At 38.3% G+C, this 12,260-nt stretch overlaps 1 protein-coding gene across 1 annotated transcript in view; it reads right to left on the bottom strand.

Annotated features, from left to right (window-relative positions):
• The window catches only part of SRPK1 (SRSF protein kinase 1), an 81,302-nt gene that overhangs the window by 3,434 nt on the left and 65,608 nt on the right, over nucleotides 1-12,260 (bottom strand). The window contains 3 exon segments of the mRNA XM_067753187.1: nucleotides 552-644; nucleotides 5,193-5,262; nucleotides 9,780-9,887. Coding sequence (XP_067609288.1) covers nucleotides 552-644; nucleotides 5,193-5,262; nucleotides 9,780-9,887 — 271 coding nt within the window.

Genomic DNA, 12,260 nt, shown 5'->3' with positions numbered 1-12,260 from the left:
AATTCGTATTTAAATACGCCAACATATATTATCTAGGCAAAAATTTGAGGTGAGAGTTTTATTTTGTGTTTTCTTCACTAATAAGTGATAACATAACTTACGCAATTCAAAGTATAAAGTTAATTCATATGACTGATGTGTTGAAGTGACTGTGTTAGGTATCACGGACTACAAGGTGAGATGTAGTCCTGCCCTTAAAAAGCTGAAACTACTTGCCCTTTGATAGAACTGCCTCAGCAAAATCTGCCCATTTTTCAGAAGTCCTGTAGTAGGAGTAATCAACCATGTGCCAGCTACTATACACATAGTAACGAATTTAATATGAAGTAATCTCCATTTATAAAGCAGCAAACTGAGGTTGTGTCAAAGGCCACATAAGCAGTGGAGCAGCTGGGCAGTCTAGCTCCAGGGTCTGCTAAGTCACAGCTCAGCATTCAAGGTAGGACCATCCTTCTGTATGTGTTGGGAACACGTACCCAAGCTGTACTTACCTCTTCATTGTTAAACACTTTTGTCCCCTTAATGTCTGGGAACAAACACATTTATTTTACCTTTTTTGGTGAAAAATTCCTTGGAATATTTTCCTGCCACAATGAGCTTGCGAGGCACCTTCCCCAGAAGTTCTATGATCAATGCAATGTGATCTGTATGTTTCAAACATTTCAAGAGGGGGAAAAAAGATATACATAACAGGGGTAACAAATGCAGTTCTAGATATTGGCAGAAAGAGTAGCATGCACACCTCTTTATAAAGCATTTCAGCTTGCTTTCTGTCCTAAATGGGAAGAAGAGGACTCTATCCATCTAATGGAGAATCCAGAAAACCATTAAAAATCAGGTACCCACTCCAGTGGGACTTGAGTGATAAGTAAAAACAATCTTGGTGTGAATGCTCTGCTTCCTGAAGTTGCATCCCTGGGGCCTAGATGAAAACTCATGTTAACAATACTACCTCTGCGATTGAAGAAGTCCTGTGAATATTTCCCACTGAGGGCAAACCGTCTTGGAATTCTGCCTATCAGCTCTATAATGTGCGCAATGTGGTCTAAAATAGAAGGGTAAGAAGAACAGGATCAAGGATAAGCTGTAAAAGAGGTTTTTCTATGAATAGCTTTTTCAAGAACTAGCTGTTTAAAAGTAAGTACAAATAAAACCGAGGATACTCAAGGGAAGCCTGGGAAGGCCAAGAATTATTTCCGGTGGTTTGTCACTTGATAGTAGTTGGCAAGTCCCATTCTGGAGTTTGGAGGCTTATCTATAATATTTTATTTCTATTTTGTCTATATCTAGGTCCAGGTGGGTTTTTCAGCTAAGCTACAAGAGTGTAGCAATATGCTTTAGACATTCTAGGACAGACATTTATTTATAATAGTGCTCTGGGCTTCACAGAGTAATAATATCACTTTAAGAATGTTCATGACAAAGCACTCACATATGATCGAGTTTTCACAATTACCCTGTAAAACAGGCCAAAATTTAATACCCCATTTTAAAGGTGAAAAGTGGAACCTCTGGGAGAACGGCATACTTGAAGCCACAAGGCCAATAAGAGCTAGAACTCAAATGAAAACCCCTATCGTATCATGTCTAGTCCAGATGTTTTTTCGTTTTGTCTGTTTTTTAATTTAAAAAATCACATTATTAAAGAAAAAATGAGCACAAACATTTAAAGTATAGCTACTTGACTATCTTTGGCCACTAAAATGTTTACATCATGTAGTGTCTTGTAACTGTCACAGCAGGCATATGGACTGTGAGCACTGCCAGGGAGGTGGGCAGTCTGCCACCAGCAGACGAGCTTGGGACCAGCCAGCATCCACACCTACAGACAGGTCTATTACCTTTTTCTGCAGGTGACAAAAAGTAAAAATATGAAGAGGCTTTAAAAAGTGATGGCTCCTAGCCACAAAACAGCTTTAAAAATGACTTTAATCCTGTAGTTACAGAATCCAGGTCAAAAGCAATCACTTAAAACTTCCAATAATGTATCTTAGGGTAAAATCATATGCTAGAGACATACACTTATCTGGGAATTTGTGAAGGTTTCAGGTCACATCTATTTCTCATGTAAAGGACTCAGTGGTGTCATTTTAGAAGAACTTTATGAATTCACTATAACTTTTGGGCAGTTTTTACTGAATTTATGGTTTGGTAACAAGTATTTGGCTGCCAAAAAATTTCTGCCAATTTTAGGCAGGATCTGCAAGTAAATATCTTTGTATAAATTAATTATAAATGAGACTATAATTTGTCTTCCTGTAAACTTCCAAGTAAAGTATTGGTTCTTTTAATATTTTTCCTACCAAGGAATTATTTTTCCCTTAAAATTGTTATATTACTTTAAATTCCAGCAACCTATCTCTGGCTTATCAATTAATCATAGGATTAATATATCTGACAGGCAAAATTATCAACTATTATTCCAAGATTTAGGGTTGTGGAATGTCCCTAATAACAGAGGACATGCTACTTAGGCCCCAGTCTTACCAGGACTTGTAACACTATGCATATACTAGCCAGGGGATAGGGTTTGCTTTTTCCTGCTCCTATGGGCCAAACAGTAGTAATCTGAGGTTTTATCTAAGGGCTGGAATAGGAGGGAATAAATTAGGATATAAATATCTAGGGTAACTGGTTCTCCCTTTTCCCTTACTTGAGTCTTTTCATATACATTTCAATTTTCAGGTTTGGTAGCATAAGATCCTGTACAATGTAATTCTAGCCACTATATGAGTCTGTACCACACACTATTTATAGGGAATCCAGGGAAATAAAGAGAAAAAAGTTAATTACCCTTGCAAACAGATTTGATAGGGCATTTCTAAAACGATGTTAAGTCTACAGCCCCAAACTTATAACCCAGAAAAAAGCAAGCAGATAACAGGGGAAAATCAAGTGTGTACACAGGTAGTAATTACAGTAAAAGGGGCTTATATACAGAAAACATGTCCAAACTGTACCCACTAAAACAGGCATATGGCTATGGTGATTAGTTAGCAGAGCATTTTTCAAACGGTACTTATTAGGAATATCAGCAGGCCTTACTAACATTGCCTTTTGACAACCCAGGGGACCAGTTTGAGAAATAGCACTGTTGGTTCCATAAAGCAGAACCTGATTTCCCCAAGAATCAAGGAAAGCATAGAAAGTAAAAGATATATTTTCTGCATCGGGAGGGTACACTGGTAGTGCTCTCTCAAAGTAATCCCCATTAATCCTGAAAACAAAAGCGCCAAAACTGTATAATAAAGAAGGTAAAACATTCCTTTAATAAAGTTTTCTTATTCACATTATTATTTCATCTAGTTACTTGAATGCCACTATGATTTTTAAAAAATCATCACACATTTAGTTGTCTGCTTTCACAGCCTCTCAGAACACCTGACGCCTTGGGCTTTTCCCACTGGTATTGCAAAATATAAACCAATAATATTTTGTTTTAAAATGGAATCCAAATGTTAGTATCATTTAAAAAGAAAAATACAAGTTTAATTTTCAGAAAGGAGCAAAAAGAATGCTGAATGTTGTACAATTTATATAGACAAATAGGATATATTCTCTGCATTCAAGTAGTGTGTATCTGATAAAATCGACTTCCAAATAAAGTTGCAAGCATAACTGGGCAACAAGTTGATGAACAGGCAGATCCAAACTGGGTAAAGAATGAATCACTGATTTACACAGGAAGGAAAATGACTAGATGTTTTATAAGAAACCTGGCAAATATTGGTTTGGCCAAAAGGTTCCTTCGGGTTATGACGTAAGATGGCTCTAGTAGCACTTACGTGTCTTTAACTTCATTCAAAACAATTTTGTTAGATTGTATGTGACAGCTTGTCTTATCAGTGTGTGTTTTAAGAAAAGACTTATCAAAATTGGTGAATTTTTGTGAAAAAAGCAACATTTTCGGCATATTATGCTTTATTATTTCAAGAAAGGTTAAAAACACAACTGAAACGCAAAAAAAGATTTGTGCAGTGTATGCAGAAGGTACTGTGACTGACAAATGTGTCAAAAGTGGTTTGCAAAGTTTCATGTTGGAGATTTCTCGCTGGATAATGCTCCACGGTCGGGTAGACCAGTTGAAGTTGATAACGATCAATCGAAACACTGAGAACAATCAATGTTATACCACGCAGGAGACAGGTGACATACTCAAAATATCCAAACCAAGCGCTGAAAATCATTTGCACCAGCTAGGTTATGTTAATCGCTTTGATGTTTGGGTTCCACGTAAGTTAAGTGAAAAAAACCTTCTTGACCGTATTTCTGCATGCGATTTTTCTACTTAAATGTAATGAAAATGTTCCATTTTTAAAACAAATCGTGACGGGCGATGAAAAGTGGATACTGTACAATAATGTGGAACAGAAGAGATCGTGGGGCAAGTGAAATGAACCACCACCAATCACACCAAAGGCTGGTCTTCATCCAAAGACGGTAATGTTGTGTACATGGTGGGATTGGAAGGGTGTCCTCTATTATGAGCTCCTTCCAGAAAACGAAACGATTAATTTCAACAAGTACTGCTCCCAATTAGACCAACTGAAAGCAGCACTTGATGAAAAATGTCCAGAATTAGTCAACAGAAAATGTATAATCTTCCATCAAGATAACGCAAGACCACATGTTTCTCTGATGACCAGGCAAAAAATGTTACAGTTTGGCTGGGAAGTTCTGATTCAACTGCCGTATTCACCAGACATTGCACCTTCAGATTTCCATTTATTTCAATCTTTACAAAATTCTCCTAATGGAAAAAATTTCAATCCCCTGGAAGACACCTGGAACAGTTCTTTACTCAAAAAGATAAAAGTTTTGGGAAAATGGAATTATGAAGTTGCCTGAAAAATGGCAGAAGGTAGTGGAACAAAAGGGTGAGTACGTTGTTCAATAAAGTTCTTGGTGAAAATGAGTCTTTTATTTTTACTTAAAAACTCAAGGCACTTTTTGGCCAACCCAATACAAGTTTTAGTTTAACCAACTGTGGCCTTTTCTCTAATTCTTATATAGAATTCTTTAATATCTATTATAAAATATCTAGGATACCTAATACTTAACATAAAATATCTTATATTTCTATCTTTTCTGGGACTTACATATACTTAGCACACTAAGAAGACTAAGGCTCTTCAGTACTAGCAAATTACATTAGCCACCGTGCACAGACATCCTTGGTTGAGGGGACTTACCTTCATCTCGAGTGTACTCTTCCCCTGAATGAGGTTCAAATAAATAGTCGCCTGTGGCCAGTTCAAAGGCCTAAGAAAAAGAGGAAAGCTTATGAAAGCATAAAAAAGAAAGACGTTTGGGAAATTTACTGCTATTTGGCTCAATTTTAAGTAATTTTTTCTTCTTGGAAAACCTGCAAATGATTATTTAAAAATTCTCTAAGATTATTCCTAAAAAGCTTTCCTTTCACACCTGTACCTTAATAAAATGGAGCAGGAAAACTGCAAAAACTCAGTTAATATCAATATGTGGATTATTCCAAGCCCTGTACACCCCAATCCTTCAATCAGTAATTCAGCTCTCTTAAGTTTCTCTTTTTGCTCAGAGAGGGGCATATCTAAGGTGATTCTAAGTTATTAAATTATTAATGAGATAAACATGAATAACTTATAACTTCACATGGCTAGAAATTAACATTCTGTATCTAAAATCAAAACCAAAAAAATTCAGACATTTTTCTACCTATGACTCTTCAGTGTTTGCTAAAGAGTACATTTTTAAAGTTTTGCTTTGGAAAAGCACTGTCCCAGATAGAGTCCCCAATTCCTAGGTCTACAGAAAAAGATTAAGTATAAATGGAGTCAGGAGCTACTCATATTGACCAGCAGGTTAGCATCCACCAACCAGGAAAAGGCACAAGTCCCCTATAACAAGAAAACGTCTTGTAAACAGTGTTTGAGAGGGACCGAAAAAGTGATTTCCTCAGGAATAAGTGTCAACCAGTACAGAAGGACAGCGTGTGAGTGATGGGGTTGTATTAATTTTTCACTGACTAAAATTAAACCAAGTAATTTAACAGCAGTTTTAAAAAGGACCTTATTGATATAAAAAGTATAGTTATAAGTCAACTGCTAGCCATGGGTCAGTTTTGGTTGACTCAATGGTACTAACCAGCCCAGACAATCTCAAGAACTGTGGAGTGGATTTAGTTGGGGCACATTCTCAATTCAGACCCATGTCTATCTAGGTCTTGGTGGTTTGCCAGTGTTACGATAGAATAGTCTTTCTCAAAAAATGTATAACTTGGGCTGTACCACTACCCAGAGCAAGGCCACAAAAGCAGAAGTTTCAGGATTGTCTCTAAAATGTCAGAGATGCTGTGGCTTCTTGCTAGGCATAGCTTGTTTTACATGCTAGCAGTTTGTTATGAAACTGAACTACACTGATAGAACAGATACCTGTTTCACCCTCTAATTATCCTGAGGTTTACGGTCTCAAAGCAGAACAGAAACAATTTGTGATTCTTATTCATCAAAGTCTGTCAGTCTCTTCTGAAACCAGTACTTTAATTTTTCCATCTCATAGTAGGGGATTCAGTGAAGATATTAAAGCTAAAAAAAAAAAGTAGATAGTTTTCTAAAAGTTTAAAATATTCTAAAATTTTCCACCTAGATACTTACAACTCGTTACCTAAAGTTCTCTAAAAGAACTTTATTTTTGGAACATAAGGTAGTTGCTAGTAGTTACAATTTTATAAATAAGATAACAGTAAAAAAACCAAACCAAACCGAAAGATCACAACATCAGAAATGAAAACTAGTAGAAACTCTAGATTACAAAACACCTAGTTAAACATCTTTCCTTTACAGATGAGAAAACTGACCAGAACAGAAAGGCCAAGTCCATCCTAGAATCCACGGCTCCTGGTGCCCACTCCTGTGCTTGTCTCACACTGACCACAGGGCCTATTTTACGTCAGTCAGGGTCATGCTAACAGACAGAGGCAAAATCAGGGAAGGTATGATAAATCCAGTGTGCTGGTACATCCAGATAATGGAATATTATTCAGTGACAAAAAGGAATGAGCTATCAAGTCATAAAAAGACATGGAGGAACCATAAATGGTATTACAAAGTGAAAAAAAGCTAAACTGAATTACACTGTATGATTCTAACTATGACATTCTGGAAAAGGCAAAACTATAGAGACAATAAAAACATCAGTGGTGGCCAGGGGTTGGCAGGGGGTGCAGACGGATGAAGAGACAGAGCACAGAGGATTCTTAGGGCAGTGAAACTATGCTGTATGATACTATGGTAGTAGATACATGTCATTACAAACTTGTCAAAATCCATAGAACGTTTGGAGAATTTTAAAACATCTATTCTTTATTAATTCTTAATGCTCTTCACAGAGCATTCCCTTCTTATAACTTTCCTTCTAACTTTGTAGTCTCAATCACTGAAGTGGCAGGCAATCTCTCAACTTGCCTTTTTACCTCAGAAAGGGTCCCAATCTTTCCATCAATTAATTGTACTAGATGAAGGATGATCCATCTCTCCAGGCACTTCTGATATTCCAAGATTTATTTTTATTCTCTGAGTATGGTGAAATTTAAAGCACGTTTTCTACATCTATTAGCAAAATGAGAGAAATTTGGGGGAACAAATGGGCCTCAAGTTTTCATGATATTGTCTCAAGTCAGGTAAGTGCTTTCCCTCCTTTGGTCAAAAAAATTCCTGCACATGAGCTGGTCCAAAGAGGGGCCAAGGTTAATCCACCCCCCTTTCATCTTTTTTGCCTTTTTGCCTTCTTAAGCCTGACACTGTACATACTATGTTACATAGCAAGCAGGACCTACTGCCCTCAATTAACCCACTACTAAGAACCACATCATAATAAATCAGATGCCACCTACAAACTAGCTGTATTTTGTATGGCGGCATCTCTATCAATTATTTCCTCTACCAACTCAATCCAAATCAGATTCCTCAACACAAAGCTTTAAAGTATGGCAAGAAAGAAGATTTTCTTCCAATGTTCTTTCATCTTGTGCACACAATACCAAATCATCTTCAATTTAGACAGCCCTCCCCCTTAAAAGACCACAGACATGCCATAACAAAATAATTTAGAAGGTCATGCCATATTAACAACATGGTTTAAACTTTATTATCTTTGGAAGACAAAGGTTTTCAGGAATGTGGGCGTCAAAGAAATTTATGACACAAAACAGGTTGGGGCTTCTAGTCTGTACTTTCTCTTTTAAGTTTTCCCCAAAGTTGATTATAAATACTAAATGTTAATTGAAATGACAGTTTAATATGTTTCTGATTTAGTTCACTCATTTGATGGTCCACAAACATTTATTAAGTATTATTGTATACTAAAGAATTTGTTTGATCTTGTTCCTGTTTCCTGGGAGGAAGCCTCTCAACTCTTGGGCTTTCCAAGTGATAAACGCGCCTTTTGTTATTCATGGTGGGCCCCTTCGGACCACACTTAAGTTTATACTGATGAGGTGACTCATAGTGGGCCCCTAGACACAGTTTCAAGAGGGGGGTTGGATATGCCGCCAAGTTGGACAAGACCAACTGTGCAATTAGAGGGTTGAGGTTTTGGGCTGAGTGTTGTCAAAACTGACCTCCCAACCTCTCAGGAAGGGAAGGGGGCTGGAGACTGAGTTCAACCACATGACCAATGATTCAATAAATCATGCCCAAGTAACGAAATCTCAGTAAAAACTTTGGGCACCTAAAGCTTGGGTGAACTTCCCTGGTTGGTGATACACACTGACGTACCAGGAAACTGATGTGTCCTAAGAACACAGAAGCTTAACCTTTGGTCCACTCTCAGACCTCACTGTATGCATGTCTTCATTTGGCTGGTCCTGATTTGTAACCTTTATATCAAAACTGAAATGTTTTAGAACTTCCCTGAGTTGTGTGAGTCATTCTAGCAAACTACTGAATCTGAAAGGACAATGGAAACTCCCAATTTGTAGCCAGATGGTCAGGAGGTGCAGGTGGCCTGTGGACCCCAGAGCTTGCAGCTGGTGTCTGAAGTGAGGGTAGTCTTGTGGAAAACTATGCCTTTAATCTGTGAAGTCTGTGATAACTCCAGGAAGTTAGCATTAGCAGTGCATTGCACCCCCTCAAAATGTCCCAGGCCCTGCACCAGACACTTAGCTATACATTATAGACATGGTTCCTGCCAGTACTTAAAATGAGTGGAAGAGAAAAAAGTAAATCCACAATTACAAATTGAAGAGTACACTCCACTTCAGGAAACAATATAATATGTTCCAACATGAGGCTATCTGTGGGAAGTCATTTAATATCAACTAAGTCTGACTACTTGAGTAGTTGCCTGACAAGGTCAAAGCAGCAACTTATGAATCCATGGATGACTGAGCTTCATATCCTGTGAGGTGCAAAGACGGCTGAGTGACTGCTAAACTGTACAGAATGAAGCAGTTTCCAGGGTTTTCCCTAATCTGAAAATAGATCAGAGCTGAGGGCAAGGGTAAGAGTAACTTCTCCTCATCAAAAGCAGCACCGTGTCTGAGCAGTTGTTTTTAGCCGCCCCGCAACCCCAATCTGTAGTAGGAAACATTTGGTTCCTTCACCTAACAGGAATTTGGCAGGAACCGAACGGAATGTCAGATGTTTGTAACTAAGCTTTTAAATTCAGACCTCTCCAGACACAGGATTCAGAGTGCCAGTGATGAGTCAGAAAAAAAATCCTTTTCTGTTTGTTAATCCACTGGTCTACTGAAATTAGCAAATTACCACGTAACAAGTTAAAGTCAATGGGAAAAACATTACCATGCACGCTGTGCTCCAAATATCAGCAGGGGTATTATAGCCAGATCCTATCAGAACTTCCAAGGAGCGATACTGCCTTGTCTGAATATCTTCAGTGAAATGTTTGTGCTGAGTAAATGAAGAAAGAAACAGTATTTAAAAATTCCTTTATTCTAAAAAGTAACAAGTCATGACTGCTTAATGATGGAGATTAAAATAAGTTCACCGAAGCTTTCCCCAAACCAAAGTTCCCATGTGGCTAATTTCTTAAGTATCATTTAGACGTTATTAGCTCCAAACAGCACTTTTCTTTATATGCTGTCTACTCCAAATTATTTCTCTAAACATGAGTCTGAACTTAATATAGATACACAGGTTAGGGAATAACAATCGCTTTTTAAGAAATGGAAAACTATTACCCCAAACAAAAATTAAGTTGTTCATTTGTCTAAAATTAATAACTTGTATTTCAACAAATAAATGATACAAATTTAGGTTCAGTTCAAACTCTTCTTGCTGTGTGCTCATTATAGGAAAATAAAAGATGTAAGTTTCAAGTTTTAAGAACCTTATAAACACCACCTATAAAGACTTCTTGCTCTCATTCTCTTTTGCCTCCCTTACTCCTCCAAAAATATCAAATACGAATCTTGGGGAAACAGAGACCATGTTAAGCACCATGGGGATGCAATCAGCAAAACGTTTCTTTAACACATGTATGGGAAAGAAAGGGAAAACCTCTATATAAAAGCAACTTAAGAGACACAGTACCCAGTCTGGCATTCATGGATTTTATTTGGATCTTGTTCTAAACCAACAAAATTAGAGGAATGTTTATGAGATAACTGGCAAAACTGACTGAATATTTGATATTAGTTAACTGTCAACCTTTTTAGGTGTTAACAATGGTGTCATGGTTACCTAAAAGAATCATTTTTTAGAAAGCCATATTTACAAATGAAAATAAGATGCCTGGGATATACTTCAAAATGATCTCGAGTGGGTGTCAGGGTGGGGATATAGGTGAAAAACAGGCAATGAGTTGATAATTGCTGGGTGACACTAGTATAACAGCAAGGGAGATCATTCCACTCTTTACTTTTGTATAGGTTTGAAATTTTCCGTAATAAAAAATAATACAGAAAAAAGAAGCTTCAAATGAGTCATACACAGGAAACAAAATTCAGAAAATATTAAAACATGTAGTGTGAAAGATGATTTTCTAATCCTATTAAAATTTTAAAAAACAAACAAACAAAAAAACAAGGAACAGCATTTGTGAACAGGAGAAATTAGGCAGAGAAACCTTCAGGTAGAAAAACCAGCATTGACCAGAGCTCCACAGGGTACTGGACTAAGTTTGCAAAAGAGCAAAAAGTACTTCAGGTGGTGGGAACATCATAAATAAAGGCACAGAAAGACATTTGCTAAAGCCAAACATAGCTAACTGCTAGGTTGAAGAGTTTCAATTTCATTTGGCAGACAAGAGAACACCACTGCACGTTAGTAAACAGGACAGTGTACTGTAAGAAGACTGATAGGACCTCTGAGAACACCATTCCAGTAATCTTCTGGTTTGTGGCCAGATCTAGGCTTAGTAATGAACATCTGAACAATGGCTGTGGAAATAGGGAAGGAAGAGTTAAAACCAAGGACATTCACAGAAAGAATGAGCACAATTTAAAAATTCAATTCAAGTGGGAGACAAGGAGGAAGAGTCAAAAAGAACTCTGGTAGAGGCTGTCGACAAAAACACAGATGGAGAGACTTAGAGAGGGAAGTGGTTTTACAGGAAAACAATGGGTTCAGATACTGAGTTTGAAATGGAAATGTACTGCAGGTGATACAGTTAGAAAAATGAACATGCTGTTCAAGGGAGTTGTCTTTACTCATCATGCCTCACTACTGCCTTACAAATACACTGTAAATGAGGTCAAGAATCAGCAAAGTAAAGAAGGTGGATTGGAAACATACACATCCACTCACTCCTGAAACTCCACTTTTGTAGCGAATCCAGCGTTAATTTTTTTTTTTTTTTTTTGCGGTATGCGGACCTCTCACTGTTGTGGCCTCGCCCGTTGCAGAGCACAGGCTCCGGACGCGCAGGCTCAGCGGCCATGGCTCACGGGCCCAGCCGCTCCACGGCATGTGGGATCTTCCCGGACCAGGGCACGAACCCGTGTCCCCTGCATCGGCAGGCAAACTCTCAACCACTGCGCCACCAGGGAAGCCCCAGCGTTATTTTTTTCTTTTTCTTTTTTTTTTTTTTGCAGTACGCGGGCCTCTCACCGCTGTGGCCTCTCCCACCGCGGAGCACAGGCTCCGGACACACAGGCCCAGCGGCCACGGCCCACGGTCCCAGCCGCTCCGTGGCACGCGGGATCCTCCCAGACCGGGGCACGAACCCGTGTCCCCTGCATCGGCAGACGGACTCCCAACCACTGCGCCACCAGGGAAGCCCCCCAGCGTTAATTTTTAAAGCATAAACTGACAAAGAGAAGA

This window comes from Pseudorca crassidens, chromosome 10, assembly GCF_039906515.1.
Source record: "Pseudorca crassidens isolate mPseCra1 chromosome 10, mPseCra1.hap1, whole genome shotgun sequence".
In the NCBI taxonomy this organism is placed as follows: Eukaryota; Metazoa; Chordata; class Mammalia; order Artiodactyla; family Delphinidae; genus Pseudorca; species Pseudorca crassidens.
The sequence above is the reverse complement of the archived record's forward strand: the minus strand, read 5'-3'. Positions and strand labels throughout refer to the sequence as shown.